Source organism: Mchenga conophoros, linkage group LG1 (genome assembly GCF_057382185.1).
Source record: "Mchenga conophoros isolate Kocher_MC1m ecotype Shallow Benthic linkage group LG1, M_conophoros_male_GT1.1, whole genome shotgun sequence".
NCBI lineage: Eukaryota > Metazoa > Chordata > Actinopteri > Cichliformes > Cichlidae > Mchenga > Mchenga conophoros.
Genome location: NC_140526.1, coordinates 12,559,085 through 12,584,686, shown reverse-complemented (window position 1 = coordinate 12,584,686; position 25,602 = coordinate 12,559,085). Strand labels below are relative to the sequence as shown.

Genomic DNA, 25,602 nt, shown 5'->3' with positions numbered 1-25,602 from the left:
ATTTAACTTTTTCAGAAAAGAAAAAGTTAGTTTTCATCAGAAATGTACGATTTTCAAAAACATCGCAGTTATTTATTTTATAAATTTGGTTAAGTTTAGCCTATTCTCAGTTTTACAAATTGAGAGACTGATAAAAAAAAATAACTGAAATATCTGAAATGCATTTGGGGTGTATGGTAACAAAGACTCACTGTTTTGAACCGGAGAAAAACAAAACGAAACAAATTTCTGTAATTACATAAAGCAATTTAACTTGTGTTTAAACTTTCACTTACACCTCAGATATACCGTTTTTACTCTCATTGTGATTAAAATGGTTCATGTGCATATACTTTTACTGATTACAGCCTAATATACAAGGAATGCTTGTGACTCATCCCAAAGAGTGCGCTATGCTGTCTGTGTTTGAAAAACATCAACAATGTACTAAAAACAAGGGCTGTCAGTAACAGATCTCAACACATGTATTTATAGTGTTGTTTTGCACCAGGATGAGTCAGTGACTACTGGCCAATGTTTAAAAAAAAAAAAAATGTGTGGGGGTGTGACAGCTGAAAATCAGCTATCACACCCCACACATCATTCTTGCCATTCCCACGTTCTCTTATGCACCTTTTATCTTGCATTTAGCAGAAAACCAGTTACTGTTTGCACATAAAGACGGAGGTGAGCATCAAGACACATCAAAAGGCAGAACAGGAAACATAGTGTGAGAATTAAAACCACAAAGAGACACAGCAGATTCCAAATTGCTTTAGAAGATATATAGATATATTTTTTCAGATTTGAATATTAATGTCAAAAATACATACTATGATATACAGTTTGCACTACATCATCTTAGCATGGCAGACGTCACAAGTAATAACTGAAATATTTAAATATTAAATAAACCGATGGTAAGTAAACTGAAAGTGAATGTGTAAACACTAAACTAAGGTTATTCTTTCTATTGCAACACTTCCAATAAAGTGGTTTTGTAACAGTACAAAAGTATTAGAATATTTCTATTTTCTGTTTCATTTCCAGTTACATTGAGAAAAAAAAATCCACAGTGCACTTCTGATGTTCTGCTGTGATGCTTTCACGTAAGTCTATCTTGATTGCTCGTTCGACTGTTTTTTTTTGTTGTTGCTGTTTTGTTTTTTTTCTTTCAGTGGTCCATGGTATATGTTGCATCGCAGTTTGCCATAGGGTTCTTCATCTATATGCACAACCTCTGCTCCGAGCTCAGGAATCACAGAGAGAAAACTGAGTACACGTTCAGCTGGGTCAATCTAATCTTGAAAAATTTAAAATCGGAATCGTTTATTATTAAAAGGCCATCACATTCAATTAGAAACAAATTATTTCTTATTTCACACTCAATAGGTCCAATTAACATTTCGATTTAACGCCTCGACTCTTTTCAAATAAATTTTTTGTCTAACTTTATGTGTGTCTACTCTCCTGCAAGACGCTGGAGGGGATACACACAATAGAAGGTAAGCATGTTACCCATGAAATCTGTTAAACACATATTGACCAGGAGTACAACATTAGAAATACATCCTAAAACCGAAACTTTTGACTCAGCCACTCTGCTCCAAAGCTGTAAGCTTAACAGAGAACAAGCTTTTATTTCTGATGAGTCTCCTAGGATCTCAGCTTGCTGCCCCCTTTGCCAGTTTTGGATGACAGGGGATGAAACATAAGTTTGTGGAGACAGACCATGAGAGGCTTTTAACTCTGGTCCTTAAACCTCGTCTCTTTTCAAATGGACTAACGGTCTGAGTCTGTCGCTGGCATCAAGTTGTGACTAATGTTTCAGTAGTGGCCTGCCGGGTGGAGGAGGGAGGGCTTCAGGCCTCAGCAGCGGGAAGAGTACGGCGGGTCAACAGGGGACTCTGTGAAGGACTGGAGCTCGTAGGCAGCACCGCTGTCCACCTCCATGGACTTCCTGGAAAACAGCAGACGGATGTCCCTATGGAGGTAGATCTTCCCAGACTTAGAGCTCTGGAACCTGGTAGAGGTTGGGAGAGGGAGAAAAGCATGAAATGACAGGCCAAAAGCATGAAAATGGGAGTATAAACATGGGTGCTGCTGGATATGCTCCACTTTGAGTGTTCAGACAAAAATAACAGCCATCTCACCTCAGGTGAATGAGGTAGCGCAAGGTTCGTCCCTGGCCCAGGGCGAGGGGTTTCCTGCTGGTCTGATTGTTTGTGTCACGACGGACGGGAACAGAGAAGGTCCTCTGGCGTAAGAAGGTCTGGTGTCCAGCTGGCATGGCTCGTAGGTCGTACATCACAACAAACATCTTTACCACTGTCTTGTTAGGGTTGAATAAGGTCTGAGGGGTTTAACCGGAGAGCATGGCAGGGTTAAAACCATTTTAAAGTCAGGCTTTGTAATAAGTTTTAACACTGTCTTTCATTTAACTATAGCAAATATTTTTTTACACTTTACATGCTGTGATCAAGATACATAATATGACTATTCCTCTATACCTACAATCCCAACAATGTAATCCGAGTATTAAGGAGATAAGAGCTTTCTGCACTATAAATGAAACAAAACAGCCTTGAACAGGTCCCTGTATGTTTAATGATGCAGTTTCCTCTACATCCACAAGGAGTCTCCATTCACTTTTGTTACTTCCTGTAATCTGCTCTTTGTTATCAGCCACGCTGTGATGTAGCTATATTTTGAAAACATGTCTACTGTCAACTGTGAAAGAAAATCCTCACCACTTGAATGGTTCCTGATGGAGGTACACGATAGCCCCTTTTTCCCAGGGACTCCAGGTTTATCACACCCTGCCAGAAAACACATGGCAATCAAAAACAGGCAAACAGAAGTAACACACATGAGCTAATATGGTTTTATCTCTAGGCTTAGGGGGCTTTATTATTACTTTATAGAAAAAGAAATTTTACCATATATGGTGAGGGAGCGTTGTCATCAGAGACACTATAGAATGACACATCTGCAGGTAAGGTAAGGTGACTGGGGCAGAAGGATCCGCTGGCGCCGACCTCTGCTGTGAAACCCTCCACTGTCCCTAAAGGCTCCAGGCGGTAGTTCAGCACACACTCCTAATGGGACATAAGTTCAGCTTTAAAAATGTCACTCTTACTTTTCTACAGGTTGACACAGTTTTGGTTTTCACTTGAAAGTTTTAAAATCAGGACTTGTTAGACCATGTTTCACAGCTATGTTTTCATTTTTCTTTAAAAAAAAAAAAAGTACAACCTGCAGTATGGTTAAATCCCTTTGAGAATGTGACAGTTTAGGGATCCAAAAAGGAGAATCGGACTTGAGCTAATGTCAAAAACGATAGCTGAAGAGAACAGATGATTCTGTGTTTGTGTGCTATACCTCAAAGTTTCCCAGCAGACTGGCAGGTGGAGCACTAGCACTGAACAGCTGCTGTGACTCATCAGTGTACCCCTCTCTCTTTAGACACACCCTGTAGTAAAAAAACACATGCTGGATCAACACGTTTTTAAATGCGTTATGTAAATTAGGGCTGCTCAGTTAATCGAATTTTAATCACGATTACGATCTGGGCTTTCAACGATCATTAAAAATGACTGAGCCGATTATTAGCCCCTCCCTCATTTATCCGCGACACCTTAAAGGCCGGTCCGTGAAAATATTGTCGGGCATAAACTGGTCCGTGGCGCAAAAAAGGTTGGAGACCGCTGATTAAGAGGACCCGAGGGAAGCTCGGAAAGCTAAGCAGAAGTTATTTGGAGAGGAGACTGACTGCTGTTGGTTGAAAAGAGAGTTTAAAAAAAAAAAAAACTTCAGTGGTGTTGCACACTATTTTATATTATTTTTTTAAAGTCATTGTTAACCCTTTAAAGCCGGTCAGAGCAGCACGCTCCGTTTTGCGTAACTATTTTTAAATCCCTGTAGAACCTGAACCGTGTAAGCTAGCGCAATAATTTGTTTTGCATATGAAACCGGAGGAGTTGTACTTACATCTTATGCCATCAGCTTGTCCTCGGTCACGGTTTCGTTCCACATATAGCTTTGCAAAAATTGCATAAAAAGCGCTTGCAGGAACAAAAACATAATATTCCAGAAACACGCTTTGCCGTTCCTATCAGCTGTTCGTAACACTTCCCACAGTGAAATGATGCACCTGCTGTTTTCTTTGCAAATTTGCATCATAGGATTGTTTTTTGTTTTTCCTGCAGTATATAAAAATTGCTGTATCTCCAAAATAAAACTATGAAGACACTCAAAATAAATTTCCTGTGGTGGGAAACTATTTTTTGTAACTTTATTGTATTTAAAGTTTCGAGGGATAAACCTCTTAAATTTCTCCAAGTAGAAATATATGTAAACAAAACAAAAGCGATTTTCAATTTTTTTTGTAGTTTATTGCACTTTTTTGCAATTTATGTAATTACTATGCACTTAATGCATACATATTATTAAAATATGGGCTATAACAGTTGTATTGATGTATAGCAACTTGAAATGCTCCCACAAATGGCACTACAGCATGTAAAAAAAATAATATAAGCTCTGGTGGACTTGGTTCTATAGTAGGTCTTAAAGGGTTAAATAAATATCGTCAAATAATCGTGATCTCAATTTCAGTGAAAATAATCGTGATTATCATTTTTGCCATAATCGAGCAGCCCTAATGTAAATGCCTAAAGGTATTTACATGGCACACATTTCTAGTGTGCCTTAATAGATATGCGTCTCAGGTGAGCTAAAATGATCTCAAACCGGCTTCCATCTGTGTATAAACACGAGTGGCAACTTGAAATGTTGGTTACTCTGAAATCCTAATTCATTTGAAGTGCAAATAAAGTGTTCAGGCCCACAGGTCACAACATAGAAACTTTACATATGACTCTTTCAATCAACCATATGTTTTTGGCGAAATATAAACAAATAATATCATATAGTGCCTTTTACCAACCAGAGCAAAACAGCTCTTTTAAACAGCTAAAATGACCTTTCACCCCCGAATACCAAACTCTTCAAACATCTGCTGTACAAAAAAGCAGCACTGAGCTTCCACCCACATTTGCTGTGTGTAGGCAGAGCCATGAATCTCTGTGTATATAAAGCCAGTTCAGTGCTGTCTGCCATTTTGAGCTGCGTGTGTGCATTTCTAGATGCAGTCACAGTACAGCAGAGCTTCAGCAGGTGGCACTGTGAGAGGAAAAGTCAGCAGAACGGGGCTGACCCAGCTTTAGCCCTCTGTGAAGCTGCTATGGTCTCATCTTTTCTCACACAGCCTGATTTATGCAACTGTTTATCTGAGGCTTTTGTATCCAAGGGTTCGGGTGTGATTAGGATCTGAATTTTCTGTACTTTACAATATAAGCTGTATAATAAACAAAATACCTCCATCTTCAAGTTTTTCTCGATATTTGTTACATATAATAAAAGCTGTGAGCCTGGAAAGTGAGCGAAACATGTAGGTTTTAAAAATCATGATGAAAAGTATGAGTAACTAGATCCAGATGGTACTGTAATCATCAGATAATGTGGGAGGTAACTGTAAGACAAAAGACTGCATTGTAACTAGTCAAAGCGCCCAAAACTTAGTTTCTTGTACAAAATGAGTTGGAAACTAGTAACTATAGTAACACAGATCCCAGGTGAGAAAATGTATACCTTTTCCCAGAGGCCCAAGGCAAACCCTTACAGCCAGCCACAGAGGTGTCCAGGTCAAAGTATCCTGTTTGACTTTTCCTCTGAGGAACCTGTAGCAGACACACAGGACACCATCAACACATATTTTTATTTATTTATATTTTTTATAGAGAGAGTGTCATGACCTGCATGTGTCAGCTTGCTGCTGGTGAGACTTAAGTGTGTGTGTGTGTTTACAGTATGTGTAAAAGTGATCAGAAGAAACTGTGATGATGAAACTTGTGACTGGTGAGATGCTGATGAGTCATTTAGCTTACGTATCGCCACGTGTGCACATCAACGCTGAAAAACTACTCAGTAGCCCAGCAGCCCAAAAAAAAAGCTATCCTAATCATCAACATTTAAAGTACTGTAGTATATTCATTGGTGAAGCACTGTGAGTAATGCTTCAACAAGAGGTGGTGAGCATGGTGTTATGACAAAGACTTGCATGGACTCTGACAGTGACTATTAAAGCATAGCTAAAACATTAGGTAAGCCTGCATCTGACTCAAGTGTCTTTTCCGCAGATGTTCAATTTTGAAGCTGAGAACTGTTTCAGTTAGAAGACATGAAGCTACTGTACATGAATGTGTGTGTGCTTGTGTGTTACTTACAGGGCTGGAGAGCAGAGGCAGGCCAGTGCAGGGGTGGAAGGCCTTGGTTGCTGTAGCGTCTAATGAGTGGCGATTCTGTTTCTTCCAGCTGTTGCAGGGACGCAGAGGGGAGGGACTCTGAGTACGCTGGGAGTATAGAGAGAATACATTAAAACAGCTTGCAAGTGGACAAGTGAACTTACATCATCTTCCTACCCCAGCTAAACTTAGAATAAAGCATGTTACTCTGTTACCTTTTTTTTGTCTTACATATAAAACTGTGATGAGCACAGGTGTGATACATTATTGATGACTAAAAAGGGTATCACACATACTGGACAATGCTCATTAGAGAAAGAATTGTCTTACGAGAACAGTAGAAGGTGGAGTCATATCTAGACTTGATGTGCTGGAGCATCCAGAATCTGAGGGTGCCTGGTTCTCATCCTGGAGGGTCGGGGCCTGGGCAGGTTTGCAGTTTTGCATCTGCATTTGCATCTGGGATTGAGCTTGAGGCTTGCTGTGGTCGTGGCTTCTGTTACAGTTCATGTTTGGGCTGGCGTAGTCGCAAGTCCAGTTCGAAATCTGGGCTTGCCAGGAGCGGTTTTCAATGAGGGGGGAGGCAGGGGGGGATTCATGGCTGCTGGGTGTCCTGACTCTGAGCTTTTCCTTTGGAGGAGTTCGTAAACGCTGACCAGCCTGTGCATGGGACTGGCCTCTGAATGAGGGTTCTTCAAGTGTAGACTGAGCACCATTTTGGGCCCGGGGAGAATGGCATTCGGAACCCCGATCAACTCGGGGCTTGTCTGTGCAAACAGGCGTGTGTGTGGCAGCGGTGTGCGTGCTGCCTCTGTGAGGTTCGTGGCTAGGTATGTGGCCGTTGGTGTAGCCGTTGGTGGCAGTGTGTGGGGCATGTGGGATGTGTGTGGTGTGCGAGTATGTGCGGACTGTGTGTGTCACTGTTGTTGTGTGAGTATGGTGCAGAGGGCTGCCGCTTCTGCTGTGCCGGGGGGACAGAGAGGGGACAGACAGTCTCTCCTGGATGAGCCTAGTAATGTCTTGAACTGCTTGGGCAATCAGAGAGCTGTCTGTATCCCTCTCCCTGTCTTTCTCCTTCTCTCTGTCTGACTCCTTCTCCCCGTTCCTCTCCTCTTCTCTGTCTCTTGTCTCAGTCATTTTTAGCCTCCTGCAGGCTGCAGGTTTAGGGGAGGAGCTTTCCCATTTCCCGAAAGAAGTGTCAGTCACAGGTGTGTTAAACGGGGTGGGCCACACATGTCCCACAGACTCATAGGGCGGTACCTCAAGCTCTTTGGTCTTACTGGCAGTTATATCATCATGGTTACTGCCCCACATGGCTTTGGGAGGGTTGTCAGAAGCAAAAAGGCCGGGAGGGAGTGGGGGTGCTGTGGGGTCACAAAAGTTGAGCCTCTGTGCAATACGGGCAATAACTTCCTGTCTCTCCTGCAGCAGGGAACCAATCAGTGGGTTTGTCTCAGGTGCAGCAGGCCTCGGGGAGGGGCAGCGGGGTGGCTCGGCCATGGAAAAATTCTTAAAAGCTCTCAGAGGCTCGGGGAGTGCACTCTTTGACCTCTCGTTGTTGTTGCTGGTACAAGAACCATAGTCTTCTACCTGTGTGGGTTCAGATGAACCATTGAGAGCTGAGTACAGCCACTTCCCTGCTTTACTTGTAGGAAGTGGGGAGGGGGAGTGGGAGCGGGATGGCGTGGGGGAGTGAGAGGGCCTGTGGAAGAGTGGGGAGCCCTGACGTTGGGGGGCGTTGCCCTGTGGGAGCTCTCCGTTCTGATACGAGTGATTTTCACCAGGCTCTTGGCTCTTCTTGCTGTATGGATGTGGCACAGATGTGTGAGGAAGGCTGTTAATGGGGATGTTGTTGATGGGGAGATTGGGAATGGGTAAACCATTGAGGAGAAGGCTGGACATTGAGTTGGAGCTCTTGCTGTACGTATTAGAGTTGTTGAGGAGGTTGTCCTTACTGGGGTCCTGGTTCTTTTTGAGGGTGGGCAGGCCACCATGGCTGTTAAGGTTTGGGTTGAGGCTGGGAGTCTTACTGTAAAGCGGAGGAAGGCCGGTATGGATGCTGCAGGCTAGGGTGGGATAGGTGGGCTGTCTGGGGAGCGACTGGACACGGACCTGCAGTGCAACACTCTGGGAAACATTGGGGACTGGGAATATGTGCTCTGAAGGTGGTTGGGAAAACTGCCACACCAACTCTTCATCAGCAGCACTGATCCTATTGGATGGAAAAATCCTGATTCAATAAACAGGGTCCCGTTAACTGTTAAGTTTAAAAGAACGTTCTGGGCTGTAATAACATTTTAGCTATGCACACAAACCTTACACATGTGTATATAAATGTGCAACTAACATAACTTTCGCTTTAGTGTGGAACTAGCACTAGTGTGGAAGCTTGACTGAACAGTCTTCAGCTCATCACTGTTAAAGTCTTCAGTGAGTGTTACATCTGACCTGTACAGGATGTTTCTGGGGACGATGCCATGTGAGGCGCTGAGCCAGGCGCTGAGCTGGGAGAAGAAGACGTAAGAACGAACAGCCAACAGCAGGGTCTTCTCTTCAATGAAACGGTCGCCGCTTCTAGAAAAAAAGAGAAAAAAAATGGTGGAAGTGTGCCAGTATGTCAGGTTAATGAGAAAACGATGTGTATTTTTTTAATCTTTCACAGTGTTCCTTGTTCCTACACATGTGAGAAGGAAAGTAGGCCAATATGTCAGACTAATTAACTCCCTGAGTACCGCACCAATTATATATTTTTTTTATTATTAATTTTTTGGATTTTTGACCATTGTTTTATTTTCTAGTTCTTTTAAAGCTTTTAACTGTGCTTTGTTTTTCTGTCCTTTTGGGGTTTTTTTGTTTTTTAACTAACGATTTTTCAAATTTTTGTTGTTGTTGGTGAAGGTTTTCCTTGTCCCCCAAATATAAAATAAAATGCCGTTTTTATGCAGCAGTTTTGTAAAACACATGATGTCATACTAAGAGGACTGTTATGCCCCATGTTTGGTCCATGTGCAACAAGTCTGCTGGTAAACAAGCACATGTTAATTATACTTAGAGACCCAACATACCATGTACATCCTTTCAAGTTTAGCAGCTGCAGTGACCCTTACAGACGTGTTATAAGTTTCTGCTGTTGTCCATTTGGCTCAGAGTGATGTCAGTTTTATCATCAGACTGTGAGCGTGAGGCTCTGTCCAGTCAAGTTAAAAAACGTTTGTAGCAAGATTATTGATATCATTTCCCTATCATTAAGGCATGAATAGCTCTGACAGTAATAACAATTTTGTATTCCATAAATCAAGTGCTTTTTCAGCTAGTCTCAACAAGATCAAACAGGGCTGAGAGCCAGTAAACAAGTTATGTTTGTGTTGTTTTTCTTCTTTGAAAAATCTGACTATTCTAGTAGCCTGAGCAAATAGTGTCTTGAACACTGTCAAATCTATTTTTTTTTTTTTAGAAAAACCTGCCTGCACAACAACTTCTTTGTGCTTAAGATGATTCTTCATCAGCAAAACCGAACATTAAAGTAAGCAGAGAGATAATGCTTCTTGTATAGTAAAAGAGGACAGTGTACGTTACGAAAAATAACAAAATAGACATTTACTTGCATTCCCCATCTTTAAAATGGTGTGTGTGTGTGTGTGTGTGTGTGTGTGTGTGTGTGTGTGTGTGTGTGTGTCATACTGTCTAGGAACAGCCTGCAAGGTCCATCTCTCCAACAGCAGAGCATCTTGTTTGATGACCGGGTCACTGATGAGATCACTTGGGGGGCACTCATCGCCATAGCAACAGTCTGGAAGGAGCATGACCTCGATCATAATGGGTATGTTGTTCCTCCAAAGTAGGATCACCTCAGAACGGGTACGCCTCGCCTGCCGACACTAGGCACACACACACACACACACATCCGTGGACAAAGGTGAGCGGTTAGTGTTCATTAGTGAATGTCAACACCAAAGTTAGGGGCACAGCAGGTAGAGAGTAAATATTGCTATTAACCTCTGAGTTAAAAAAAAAGAAGAAGATATTTTTATCCTGCACGGCAGTCCAGTGACAGAGGGATATACTGTAGACTCAATTTATTAGCTAACAGCCTAACACAGCGGTTCGTTACAAAGTTACAACTCTGTTGCCAAAGTAGAAATAAAAATTTATTACAGAGCTTCATTATCTTTACTAATGCATCAGTACAGTGTGTATACCATCAAATCAGAGCAGCTTAGGTACCACTCACTGAAACATCCTGTTAACATGTTACACTTCATTCTGAATATGTAATTTTTTATGATAGCAGTTTTCTTTTGCTTTTATTGCACGAGGGCTGTTACCTAGTCTTACGTAATACGTTACTTTTCAACTGTCAGGAGTTAACAACATACAACAATAACTGAATGTGTTTAAATATTATTGTTTTGGTTTTTATAAATGCAAAAATAAAAGAATAAATTCAGCTGACAGTTAATTCTTAACAGGTCACCTGTTATGCTTTGAAATTATGTGTATATCTTTTTATTGTTGGTGTTTTTGAATGAAGTCAGCATACCGCATTCTTTACATTATTGGGTGCTCCTCTGTCATTGAGCTTAAACCCACAACACTGCAAAAAACATTATTATTTATTTATGTTTTAAACACAACTTTTGAGACAGCAGACTCAGTTCCCGCACATCTCCACTTTCCAATTTATCTTTGTTTGTTTGTCTGTCTTGGGTTATTATGTTGAGATGTTAAAACTATAAGATTAATGCGCAACTAATGGATACGACAATCTATACCTGAAGCGCTCAAAACGTCAGCTGTGGATTGGTATGACAAAATTTAAAAGGAATTCAGGGCAGTACACCAGATAAACTGGATGAACTGGTATACCGCCCAGCCTCAGGAAAGTCAACTTTTAGTTTACATAACAAAGACTGCATGAGTAACTGTGTACATTGACATTGCTTAAAGCAAGGAAAAATTCTGTGCCTGAAGGGGGACTGGAAGGTCATCCCACAGAAGGTTATCAGCGTTTTGTGCCTTTTACACCTCAATTCCTGATAAAATGTTTACTAAAGTGATGGATGGTGCAGGTTGTTAAAATTGAGGTGGATCTATCATTTGGCTACACGTAACATGGAGATTGGCTCTGTATCGACCTGTTAACCATTTCAGAAAGACAAGAGCGCAATATAATTGTATTAAATGTGATCCCCCTTATGTTTACATGTAAGGTTGATCCAAACTGCAGATAAATGCATGAAGTCACACTCTACTCACTCAGAAACATTAAATTAAATTATAATGTATATTTTTTAGACCTTAAAAAATAAATATATATATATATATATATATATATATATATATATATATATATATATATATATATATATATATATATATATATATATATATATATATATATATATATATATATATATATTTTTTTTTTTTTTTTTTTTTTTTTTTAACACAGATTTTCTAACTGGAATTTTATATTGTAGGTCAAGCTTTTTAACCAGTTGTTTAAAGCAACGCTCTTCGACCGTGTAACCACAGCACTAATTTCCATCCACCCTTTGCATTTCCGGTCAGATGGACTCTAACTGCCGCTCTCAGTAGAGTCACTTGTTTACATTTGGGTAGCATATCACCAGTTGTACTTAATGGTTTGTTGTTTCCACGCTTAGTGGGAACAGTTTTCTTGTACATTTTGCAAAGCATTGCGGTTGGTTGAAGTAGTTCTCTTTTTAGGTACTAAATCATCATCTGAGGGTGACGCACAGCTCTCAGACATGCCCGGGCTTGTTTGATAATTGTGTCCATAGCATGACTATAGTAATAATATCTCCACATGGAATTTTTAATCATGTAAAAATCTGTAGCGCTATCAGTGCAGGTGATATGACATCAAACAGCCCTCGAGGCCACGTAACTACCACTAACTGCTGACCCACAGCGAACCAAATTAGGCCTATTTTACGAATACAAAACATAGGGCTCCTTTCAATATGTACATGCAGCCATATTCTTAATGTGGAACAGTTTAAAAAACACAAGCCTTTAAATGTAGGGTACAGTACCAGATAACTTTATGCCTTGCCTGGATGTATGAAATAAATCTTACCTGGGGTAGTTTGTCGCTGCATTCATGCTTGTGAAGAGGAGGCATGGCTGACTGGGCTGGCGGACAATGTAGCCCCTCAGTCCTGCCTTTCACAGAATACTCTGGTGTCCTTCCCTCTGTGATGAGTAAGGTCAGGAACACCAGGAACTCCTCCGCATCGTACTCAAAAAACTCCTCTGTTGCATCTGGACAAGACAAAGAAACAAAGGGTCAGCAGTAGCTATATGACCAGTGCACATTCAAACAAACAAATAATAATAATTAAAAAAAAAAGGGGGGGGGGGGGGGGGGAGAAATCAGCTGGAAAAAAGTATCAATTAAAAAAAACAAAAACAAAATGTAATGTACCCACGGCAGAAAGCCACCTGTTCTGCCTGTTCAGTGTTGCATGCTTGAAAATGGCCATTTAACTTGGGCTGAAAAGACTTGCTTAGAGAAGGGGTGTGGGGCAATGCAGTGAATGACACAAGTTTTCCAGTTTGGCCACTTCAAAGGAATATATTTAGATCATCCATGTCAGCTGAGTTGTTGGGTGAAGCCACACTGATTGTTTCTTCTCTATGTGGCGTGCACATAAACATCAGCCGCACTGACGATGACATCATTAATATTCATTGGAAAAACATTTGCAAACAAAAGATCAACCAGTTACACGAGGAAATCACTCAAGAGAAATCATAAGAGTGCATGCTCCACCAGTTTGGCCAGGGGCTGTGGGTGGGGCTGGCACGAGAGAGCAGGACCTTTAACGGCGCTATTCCCCTCTGACTAACAGCTATACAAGAGCACAAAGGAGAACTAGATGTCACAGTAAAATTACAGCTTATGCTAAGTATTTGATTTCATTAAATGTATTTGATTCTCAACTACAAAAAGGTGCAGCTGGGTCAGTAAGATGATAGTCAACTAGCTCGCGTGTCTCCTGCCACAACAAAATTAAACAAATCCTGCTGTTTGTGTTATAAATGAGCTTAGACCTTAAGGAGGGTATTTTTAGCAAACAGCTGAAGAGCCTGTCTTAGTTCTCCATCTCCTGCTCTTCTCCAGAGAAAACTCCCAGAATCCCGCAGGAGGTCAGCTGATGCACAGCAGCACAAAGAATCATAGCTTTCTTTCTTCTGACTCACAGGAGTTGCCTGTACATATAACCTCTGCAGGTCTAAATAAGTGAGCCAGCAGCAAACCAAACTCAAGTCAAATTTAGGTGAAAACACTGCTCTCACTCTCTCTCTCTTCTTTGAAACTATGACTGTGCTGGTCCTCACAAGAACACAAGTACAGAAGCACATAAACACACCCTGTCCTCCTCCCACCACAGCGGGGCTGGGTAAAATAGAGTCCCTCTCAGCTGGCTATGCAGAAGTGTGAGCTATGAGCTGCTGCTGTATATATGTGTGAGTGCATGCATATCATAGCCAGCCAGTCGCACACATTCCACTCAGGGAACTCCTCCTACATGCCTTTGAGCTGGTGCTGCACGTGGAGAGAGACGCAGTCCAATACAAAACATGAGGAGGGAGGGAGGGGAAGAGGGGGTCTGTTAGCCAGCTGTAGGCTGAATAAAAGCAGGGTAAAGGAGATGGAGAGGGAGGCTATATTCACAGACAATCTCCTTTTCTTTATGGGCTGAATCAGAACTGTGTGAACAAAGGGAGTAGGAGACCAACAGTGAGCTAGAACAAGAGAGAAGAGACAGGAGCAATGGGGTAATGTATGACAAAGGTCAGCATTCAAGGACACCGTCTCTCGTATTTACATGAGGGCTGGTTGCACACACTGGGTATGGTGGGTTCTGGCTTGCTGATTTCCAACCAAGGTTTGATGTTCCCAGTTGGTCAAAGAGGCTCCTGGTACTACTGGGATCTGGGCTAAAGGTGACACTCGGGAACAAAATGAAGCATGGGCTGATGAATTGGCGTGGGGTGGGGGCAGCGCTTAAGTGAGCAGAGGGAAAAAACAGCCTCTGAGAAATGGTTTGCTAACCCCCAAAAGCAGACACACACACACACACACACACAGCTCCCAATTCATATGTGCACAGTGGGTGTCAGATTACTTCGCTCTAGGGAAAGCTAGACTCGGGAACGCATACACCCCTAAAGCACATATTGCAAAAACACACATGAACGCTAACAAACAAGGACAACATGACACACAACATGCACACAAAGGACCAGTGGTGGAGGCTCTGGTTAAGGGGCCCAGGCTCTGTATGTGTAGATGAGAGCTGTCATTCATTAAAGGACTGCGCCTGAATAGAGCATTCCTATGAAGCCTACACACACACACACACACACACACACACACACACACACACACACACACACACACACACAAAGAGACACAACTTGAATCAAAGTTAGGAGATAATCAAGATACAGAATAAGACAAAAGAGGCCAAGGCGAAGAAAACCTTTGGACAGATGAAGTGTTCAGAAAGAATCCCATTTGTGTCCGATTTCTGCTACTTGAAATGATTAAAAGCAGAACAAAAGTCAGAGTAAGGCATTTTTCTCATCTTGCTGGTACAGAGACTGATCCTTCTACATGGGAAAAACTCTCACCCAGAAAGCTCAACTCAATGACTGATGGAAGTAATGCAGTATCTTAAGAAAAATAATTATTTTCAACCCTCTCCTGTTTCTGGAGAAACAGGTTGGTATATTTTCCCTTCTCACATGTAGCATGTGGCAGGAAAAAGCCCTGCTCTCTGCACCGTGAATGTTTTAAAGGCATTCACACTACAGAAAATACACTGTGTGTTTTAAGGGGCCAGCATCATTGGGTGGTGACCTGAGACCAAGTTTTCCAGACTTAAGTCTACATGTTGTAGCTGTGTACTGTCAACAATGGGCAGTGTCAAGATTATGTGAAACAGCAGGTCTGTAGTCTACTTCTGCTTGTGATGCGCTGTTGTTGGTCCTTTAGCTTAGCCCCTGCTGTGGAGAAGACCAAATTAGATCTTCATAGACAAATAATGTATTTGAAGTGAAAACAAGTGTAAAAAAACAAAACAAAAACAAAACAAAACCCCCAAACAATGAAAACTGTACAGTGCAGCCTATTTCAGTGCTTTTCACATCTACCTTCTTCGTGTTTAATGGTTTCATAACTCCTTCCTTTTCTTGGAAAACTTGGCTGTCTTTCCCTTTACTTATCAAACCAACTTTTTAAACTATCAGAAATGCCAGACTATGTGCTGGCTTTTTGCACTACAGCACACAAGCATGTCTGTGTAGGTTGTATACTCGAAATCCTACGCAAAAGACATAAATGATGCACAATAAATTTTGCTTACAGCGAGGGAGCTGTCTGAGTAGTGTGTGGAAGAGGCTGTGCACATAATACACAAGAGTCGGCAGGTTAAAGACTGGGCAGTGTCTGATCATTGCATTAATCCAAATTCCATTTATAAAATCTGAATAATTAGTTTGACTGAATAGTATTATTGTTGTGGACAACGAAGGCAGCAGAGCTTCAACATCTAGTTGACTAGCTCTCACACGCACATGTGACCTTTAGAAACCTGAAAACTTCAGGGATTTTTTTTTTTCATATATCGTTTTAAGCTAATAAATATATATTAAAATTATTTCCTAAAGCTAGAGGCATGTAACAATGTTTTAAATCATACCTACAAATAGTTAATGTCACTTTAAAATTTATGTACATTATTCCTTTCTTCCTTCAATTTGTTTTTGGGTCATCTATGTGTGTAAATTATGTTCTTCAGTTTACATTAGACCTCTTAAATTGTTTGAAAGAAGTACCATAAGCAACTACTAACAGTGCTTGAGAAATGCAAACAGAAAACAATTGTGTGTTTAGGTCCAGTGACACTTCACTGATAAATGCTGCACTAAGCAAACCCAAACAGTAATACATGTACACATGATGGAAAATGTTATTTTCCTCTTTTCCATGTGCATGTGATCTCTCATCTGTCTCCTGATCATGTGTGATGTGAATTATGTAACAGGTCGGATTAAGATTCGGGCGTCTTATTATTAGACCTATGACCGCCTGCCACCAAGAGCAGCCTGAATCCGCCTACAGATCGCCTGGTTCAGCACACACACACATGCACACAATCACATACACACCTCTCAGCTGTGTCCATCTCCTCGAGCCAAAAGATCAGTATAGAGTCATGTGGGATGGAAAAAGGCCTCCAGGACAAGAGCATAGGGGTCATTCTCGATAGCCAACATTGTCGTCACAGTAAAGTGCCTTAGCAACCTGTTCAGTGTGCCTTTTTTTTGTTGCATGTGTTGCAACAGATTCTTACACTTGTTTCTGTCTTTATAAATTATACAATGTAAATGCATTTAGTCTAGTAGAGCATTTACACTGTGTACCCAGTAGCTTTTTAAAAACACAAACAGATGGCATGAAAGAGGGAGCGAAAGACAGAATGTAAGAGACACACATTTAGATAAGATGACCCATTAATCCGCGCACCATGGCCACACAATCACTGCATAGTTGTGCCTCTTTCTCTGCTCTCTACACATACAAACATTCAAACACATACACTCACAGCTAATTAGAATGCTGAGTAAGTACCCATATGTCCACCATTCTCATCCTCCTCTGTACGGCCATTACTTTACCCGGTTTGTGCCTCTTCCAGAGTAGCATGGTTAAAAGAGACCTGCGATATATAAACAGTTACAATGGTGGGTTTTTTTTAAATAAATTAGGTCAGCATATGCTTTTAACAGTCAATTCAAATCATTCAGGCTTTGTTCTGTATGATGTTAATCAGAAGGGCTATCTCTAACATAGTCATCTCAGGTACACAGCTCCACCTTTGAGCACAGAAGCCCCACCCATCCCACTGTTCCAACTATGAGGGGCAGCCAATCAGAAGAAAGATGGGTTAAAAAAAAGAAGCAAGCAAAACAGTTCGTTTTAGACAGAGGATTAAATAACTAAGCTAGATTTGTATTATTTTGATTTGTGAAATATGCAAAGCTCTGTTTTCTTTAACTAATAATTATTTTCATTACTGACCAATGAACAATTTTTTCTAGAATCCAGTTTTAATGAAATGCCAGAAAAACAGTTCCCACACCAAAGAGGCATCTTCAAAAATCTGATGCACAGAAGTTTGGTTTACTCTCTCTATTTTGCATTTGTGTTTAAAAGAAAAAAGAAAAAAAAACAGCAACAACTAACTAAAATATTCGCTGCATTACCAAAAGTGAGATGGAGGTAACTGGAGACAAAAGCTGGTGCAAGATCAGTCACAGATCAAAGTTACAGTGGGAATTCAACAATGCAGAGTTCACCTACCTAAAGCTGGGGTACTGATTATCAAGGAAAGGATATATCTCACTCAAAAAAGAGGGGGGATAACATACTGCAGGGCAGCAGCCAGAGCTCACAAAGAGAAAGACAGAAGGTCTGTAGAGATACTGAAGGAGACAGATGACTGAAGGGGAAAGCGGAAACCTACACAGTTAGTTCAAAGGGGAGACAGGAAGTCATTTTAACCATGTTTTCAGTTAACTGTCTGTCAAGTGAATTTCATTCAAATGTTTGAACCTTGGAAAAAATTTCTTAAAAATAAAGCAAATTATGTGACATTTATCTCAGCAGAGTTCCTCTCAAAGAATACTCACAGGGACAGAAAAGAATAAATAAAAGACTCTGGAGATGAAGCAGCTCTTATAGATGAGAACATTTCAACATATACCCTATGCACTGTGAGAGTCCAATTTTTACAGTGGGGATTTCCTTAATTTTATTTTAATTAATTAATTAAATTAAGTGAGTGTAACACTTATTTTGCAATATAGGGAAAAAACAAACAAAAAACCAGAAAACCCCCCCAAACATGATTCAACATTTACATAACAACAAAGATCTATCAGTGGGTGTTCCACTTGCCTTTGTATAAAACATCCACGTCTAATATTAGAATAAACTTAGAAGCAAGAGAAAAAGGAACAGTAAACACACACTTGCTTTGTTTAAGAGCACAAGTATGCTGTAAAAATAATAAGTATCTCATAGTAATAATTGATTTTCATCCACACAAGATACTACAGCTCTGACTGCTCTTACAGGCTGAGACAATTTTCTCAAGATGAATATGCAATAAAACTCTGAACAAAGATCTGTACAAGTGGACCCATTTCTGGAGACAAATCAAGGAAACAAAGACACAAGTGGGTATTTGCAACTTACAAAAGTTCAAATGCCCAGTCTTAGTCCTGATGTTTAAAATCTTTTGAGGTTTTAAATTGATAAGTGTAAGACATTTGATTTTTTTGGGTCTGCAGACTTCAGATAACCAGCCAGCCGGGAGGCATTGCATTAAGGCAATTTCCAGGCAGCTTCAGTGCAGCAGCAGTCTGCTGGGCTCACTGAGGTGTGTCAGCTTAACACACAATGATATCTAACTCCTTCTGAATGGAGCCAAACATAGAAGGTTCAGTCTTTCCTATCGCAAAATTTCTTATTATGATCGGGTACAGCAGTGGATGTCCTTGATTCTTGAACAGTTCAAAGTAAAGGGTTTTTGGGGTTTTTTTGGCTGCACTTACACCTCTTAGTCATCACTGCAGGAAATATAAATTAAAAATGTGATGCAGTAATGAGCTCACCTTCAATCATGCATGGACTGGACACAGCAGATAGTGCCAAAAGCTCAAGGGCTGCAATATATACGCAGTTGTATTTTTAAGCCAAAGCTTTTCTCAGAAAAACTAAACTTCTATCATGTACAGTATGCATTACTGAAAGGATTAAAATAAAACAAAACATTGGTTTCGTGTCACATGACTTTTAACTGTGCATCAGTAGAGGAAAAATAAATAAATAAACACAAATCTAACACTCGTTTCTGTTTCACTCATAAAATACGAGTGAGAATCTACTGTGCTGAATGCAGTTTCATTGAAATGAGAGATTAAAAAAAGCAGCATACATCACATCTTCTTTGTCATCTTTGCAAGAGCAATCAACACCAACAACCAAAGGAAGCAGCACCACAACATGTGACATTATGCACTACTGGTGCACAGCATAACCTTCATCTAACAAAGCACCATCATTGCTTCTCAACAAACCCAACAATGCTCAAAAGACATTACAAAATGAAAATTTTCATTATCTGGACACAACTGTCCTCTGGATTTTGAATGGTAAAAAACACCAAGGCTCTCTTTTGAAATCAAGAATTTTGCAGTCCCGATAGAGATATAAAGACACACTCACAGCTGCATTTTTACAAGACAGTTCTTCTATGCTAAATGCCTTTACTGCAGCCCCCAGTGTGATAAATATAGACACAACTTGGTAAGCACTCCTTTTCTGTTTTTTTCTCACTCTTATTTCAAAGTGAAGGTTCCCACAACCAACTATTTGATGACTTTGTAATGGTGTCTGCTATGAAAACCCATATTAGAAACTGCTAAAGTAGAGAGTGCCTGAAGTCATGTGCTATTAAAAGATAAGAATAATCATCAGTATTTCAAAAGTGTGAGAAAAGTTCTAACAGCCACAAGTTACTTGTTAAAATGCTGACATCCATGCAGTTCTCTGTTCCTTTTGATTTCTACACTGTTATGCTGAGCTAACTCTGTACAAGTATCACAGTACAGACAACTTTGTGGACTATTTCTACAGGGACTCCCATGAAGTCCACCACAAAGCTATGCTTATGCAAGCAGCCTGATGTCCACTGTGCAACTACCTCAAAAAAAATGAAGGCATGCTTTTCAGCCTTAAAGTATACAAATGCACTGGTGGCAAAGCAGGTGGCAGTTTTGAAATGTCAGCAGCTCTTGCGAATGCATTTCTACCACTATGGGAATTGTTCACAAGGCTGCCCCCCCCCCCCTTTTGTTCCATAATTCTGCAATGTGACTGATTATATTTGGAGACCAGGTGGTTTTTACAAGACCAAATTAATTATATCTATTTCGCTTTACATCTGAAGGATCACGACTATCTGTCCCGAAATCTAATATAAAAAACAAAAAAGAACCAAAACAGACCTTCACTATTCTTCCCAAACAAGAAGTCACAAAGCAAGTGTCTGTTTTTGTAGTCAGCTCCGACTTTTCATTACATGAGTCATGAAGCTCTCATGTTAGAAACGTCAATGTTGTCTTAGAGTTAGATGATCTCCACAATGTGAACGACCAACTGTCTCCAAGTAAAGGAATAATTCATGTATGAGTTAGAAAATGAGAACAAAGCACTGAACACAACTGTCATGGCATACAGATGTTCCACTTTAAAGCTTTGTAAGAGATTAAGAGGGACCTACTAGTTTATGCCAAAAGAAAACTGACACAAGCTGAACAGGCAACAAATTGCAAAGGGAAATCTGGAGATCCTCTGTGAACGAGGCCTTTCTGTATTCTCAAACTCCCAAGGATTTGGAAAAACTGCCTTAGGTCTTAATATTGTTTGACCAATATGCAATACTTCCAAACTATAATATATATATATATATATATATATATATATATGAACAACAATGTTGTTTCTCCATTTCACAGCAATAACACAAGTTTCTGTGCGTTAAAAATAACTACATTAGAAAAGTATAGTGAATATCACAGCTAGAAATGAGCTGGGTATCAAGATGTAGGTAAAAAGGAGACCTTTCATATAATATAGGCTGTTTGGACCAGGCATTTATTCCACATGGTGATGTCACCCTTGCACTTTTTTTTTTTTAAAAGGTTTTCTCCAGTAAACTGTCAGAAAACTCATCAAAAATCCACAGTACCAATGACTGTTTCTATTCCTCTGCATTAAAGACATTATATTGGTGAAGTGTTGCGAAACTATGATATATCCTGTAATGCTGATGCGTGAATTTGGTTATAAAAAAAAAAATACTTGTGCTGAACAAAAACAGGAGTTTGGATTTAAAACAGTTTTGGTTGACCCAAATACTTTGACACTTTGTTGCCAGTCAACACAACACAGTCAAAAAGTACTACCACTAAATCCCAACGAGCCCATGAAACAAAATAATAACCTTTAATTTTAGTTACTGTAGATCAAAAACTTTATCACTTTTTGACTGGGACAGCATATTGGTTTACAGCTTTCATCTAAAATTACCATTACTCACACTGGGACAGTAACACACAACCACAGGACCGGGTTACAAGTTAAAGCCAAAAAACAAAAACAAAAAAAGTCAAACATCTGGATAGAGGGAACAGTCTTGTATAACTTCACAAGCTGGTCCAAAAAACCACCCCCATGCCATGTACCACATATCACGAGCTAACAAGAAGCTTAGAGTATCACCAAAAACTGTAACATCGTGGGAAATTCTAAGGAAACAACACTGTGATGCACATGGTTTCAGACAACTGAATTAACAACATTTATCAGATACAGATGACAAAATTTTTAAAGAGGTTCACCAGTGAAAAATAAGAAGCTTTACTATATCTATTTCTCAACATCTGCCAGTTTTAAAAGTGCTCCCGAACACAGTGCACCCATGTAAGAAATCTAAAAGCTTCAATCTTGCTAAATTTCCTGTAAAAGAAGAACCAGCAATAACCACACAGGCTCTGTAGCAATAAATAACCTCCGCTTTTCTTATTAAAAACAAACAAAAACAACTTCCAACACAAACGGAAGAAAAACAGATATGGTCTTAGTCATTTTCCTCCTGGCTGACTGACCTGGGAATGGAAGAAGACTGTGATCAATGATCATAACTGCTGACCAGGGAAGAAAGGTGGGTGGGACACGTGTTACCAAGGCAACAGGAAAATTGTGTTAAAGATTCCCGTCACGGTGATTGAAGAGTGTCTCTGTGTAGCAATGATCTGCGCCAATATGTGTCTTCGCAAGTGACAGTTAACGCTTCAGCTGTGCTCTGTAAGGGTGCAGTGAGGTGCTCTATGCCACGGCCTTGCTTTGCACATTATGAGTTTCTGTTATGACAGTTAAGCTGTTTATGTGATCATGCTCGCTTTGTGAGTGCTGAGCCCTCTCTAGGTCGCTGTGCATGTTATCCTCAGCGTTTATGGTACTCTAATGTGAATCGCTATACAGACAGAGCTTTTACTCTCCATCTCTGCGGTAAAACAGCAGAGGACTGTTGCTTTGCTTAACTTCACTTGTAATAAACAGGGTCAGCTGTGTTTCCATAGCGTTTTAAAACATGAATCACACATCACTGCCAGCTCACCTTTCCTGCTTTTGTCTGCCTTGTGTTACAAGATTACAAAACACTGGAAGTGGTGAAGTCTGCCAAGAAACCGGCATGTTTTTGCCAGCGGCTGTAAATAATGGTAAAGATCTCTCATAAAGAAAGAACTCCAGCTTCAATTTTAAAAACAAAACAAATCACAGTTGTTTTAGTTTTTTACTAACAGAGTGAGAGCCCCTGGTATTTTAAATTTCATCAATAAGCTGGCTGCCAATGTATCTCACCACTAAACCTTGGACTCTGTTGACAACTACTAGTTTTACAAAGACTATATTGGGATTTTCCTCTGCCTTTCTGAAAATGCTCCCACTTTCCTTTAAACTATGGACTCTGTAATGTGTGTGTGTCCCTCTCCCACTAACAACACAAAGGGGCAGATTCACATGAGACATAGCAACAAGTGCTGATTGGCTAAGGGACTTTAGTCCCACTACAGCTGAGGAGAACCCTTCTTTGTGAACTCAGCTTTTATTCTCCAACTGCCAACAGACAAATGACACACAGACACACAAACACATGCACAACCCAGACTGGCACCCCACCTTGTCCTCTCTATCACACCCATTATTGTCAGACATAAAACAAGAGCTGTTGTTTAGTAGCTGAGTAACATACTACTGATGTTACATGATAAACAACCTCTGAGCTCATGGGAAAAAAAAAAAAAAAAATCACCATTGTGAAGCTTAACTGGACTCCGAAGGACTAAACAAACAAACCTAATCTGAGCTGAGGTGCAAAAGGTTAACTTCAGGCTTTTTTATTTTATAAAAGAGCTATAAAGAGCTATGCATCTTGTCTAAACTGCTACTATTCGACTTTACTACTTTACATATCCTCATCTCCATGTCCAACTTACAGGTGGATATTTCTCATTTGGCTAATGAGAACAAAACTGTATGTCACCGAGTTCAAAACCAAGAAAACTTCTGTTCATACACACAAATCTGTTCAGCTTTCTTACAGTATTAGGTCAATACTGGATGATGAAAGAACCAGTAACAATGGCAGGTTATTGTGGTTAGGTAACTGCAATTGATGGAGTGTAATGAGTCTGCAGGATTTCACTGAACCTCCACAGTAATTAACGCAGCTATAACTATACCGACTGGCAAATTCAGCTTCTACAGCCTTTCTGAACTGTAAATCTGCACACTCTTGGCTAGCCAGTGAATACAAATGTGTAAATTCAAATCCTGTACAGACATCCAGGGTTAAAAATGAGATGCAGTATGTTCCCTTCATCTTTGACAACTATAGCAACTGAAGTCCTTAAGTAAGGTACTTAAACCCCTTATTATTCAAATGAGTTGCTTGGCAGCTAACTGTATAAGACTGGTTACACTGGGCAGCTTCCTGGTGTAAATGCAGCAGAATGAACAACAGTTAAGCAGAATGAAAAGTACAGTAAAATTTCATGAGATTTAACAAAAGACAGGCATTTGTGACATTTAGTAATAATAATTAATCACCTCTTCCTGGAGGTCTCCAAATACCCCCCGATTTCACCTGAAATATCCATAACAGTATCTTTAAAGGTCCGGTGTACCCTTCCACGGTGCCCTTTTTGACCTCAACTCTCTGCAGTATCCTGTTTGACCTTATTTGCACACACTGGAGCTGTGAGGCACAAAGCCTCTGTTATTCAAGCAAGAGTGGTTCTTTTCAACCTCACTGTCTAACTAATATCTGTTATCTAACCTGAACTGGAGTGGAGTAAGTACAGCAATAGTGGACAAGGTGGGCAGTGGTCAAAGTGAGAATTGCTAAGCTCCAGTGGGGCCAACAGTTAAGTAGACCTCTCTAACGTAGCCTTTAAATGTACACTATAGAGTCTACTTTACATCTACTCGGATTCTTATCTTGCATTACTTCCCGAACACTACAAACACGCAGCCTGATAGTATACTAGATGTGCTGGAATGAAGATGAAAACATTATCATTTTTATGATAAATTTAAAATACAAAACAAAATCCTGGTAATTTTTACGGTTATATTCACTCCACATAAGACCACTATTAAATTTCAGCAAGCTGAATGCTGGCAGTGACAGGACACTAGGGCAGTGGGACAACCCAGCCTCTCTCTGTAATCAGAGCTACCCTGTCTAACGCAAATGCACAGGCCTTTGACCCCTCCTGTGCTGCTAGTGTCAATTTCTAGAAAGGGGAGTCTGAATTAAGCAACCCGAGCAGTGTAGCTCCAAAGGCTGTGTAAAAAGTGGGCCAGACTGATTTGGTTGGAGACTGGAAATAGCTGCTGTGGACAAAGAATCAAAAGGCTAAAGCTGACACAGTTGCTTTAAACCTTTGCCTTACTGCTGGCAGGGTTATACAGAATGATTAATCTGGTAGGAAAGGGCAAGGTTACAGCTCCTGACAGCAAATTTCAACAGCATTCATTAAAAGCATATACCTATATGAAAAAAAAAAATCTAACGACTAAAGCCTGTCGAGCAAAGGTGAAAAGAACAATAACGCAGTTGAGCAGGAAAGAGTGACTGTCAGCTGGTTTGCTGGGAGGATGAAGCAATGTTTGGAGTGATAAGGAATCACCTGACTCATTAGATAGCCTGGTTGTTGGCCTGAAAGAACTGAGATGAGACAATAGAGTTAAGGAGAGGGGGTAGTTGTGATGAGTTTCAAATTAACTCAACCTAACACTGTGGTTAATAAACAATGTGCTTAACGCCTCCACAAAGAGCCCCGAAGGTGTTCTCCATTAACAGACACCGGGAGTCTGTGTGTTTGTGTATGTGTACCCATTATTTCATTACTCTAAAAGAAGAGGTCACATGAGAGAGAAGAACCCAATTAAATTTACAAAAGAAAGAAAAAAAAGTTGCATCTAATAATTTGATAAGTCGACAGAATCACAGTCACAGAAAACAATGCATTTATTTTATTTTATTTATTTGTATTTTGTGTCTTAATAGTGTCATCTGACATTTCATTTCTGAGTCACCTACTTTGGTCTTTTAGTAATTGACCACAACAGCACACAGTGAGC

At 40.3% G+C, this 25,602-nt stretch overlaps 1 protein-coding gene across 1 annotated transcript in view; it reads right to left on the bottom strand.

Moving 5' to 3' along the window:
• Positions 1-749: 749 nt before the first annotated feature.
• atosa (atos homolog A) overlaps positions 750-25,602 on the bottom strand; it is a 35,081-nt gene continuing 10,228 nt past the window's right edge. The window contains exons 2-12 of the mRNA XM_085261847.1: positions 12,388-12,572; positions 9,966-10,162; positions 8,733-8,858; positions 6,615-8,496; positions 6,267-6,392; positions 5,632-5,720; positions 3,361-3,451; positions 2,919-3,077; positions 2,730-2,798; positions 2,133-2,332; positions 750-2,002 (exon numbers count right to left, since the gene is read on the bottom strand). Of these exons, the coding sequence (XP_085117973.1) occupies positions 1,849-2,002; positions 2,133-2,332; positions 2,730-2,798; positions 2,919-3,077; positions 3,361-3,451; positions 5,632-5,720; positions 6,267-6,392; positions 6,615-8,496; positions 8,733-8,858; positions 9,966-10,162; positions 12,388-12,572 (3,278 nt within the window). The 3' untranslated portion in view covers positions 750-1,848. The remainder of the gene's footprint in view (positions 2,003-2,132; positions 2,333-2,729; positions 2,799-2,918; positions 3,078-3,360; positions 3,452-5,631; positions 5,721-6,266; positions 6,393-6,614; positions 8,497-8,732; positions 8,859-9,965; positions 10,163-12,387; positions 12,573-25,602) is intronic.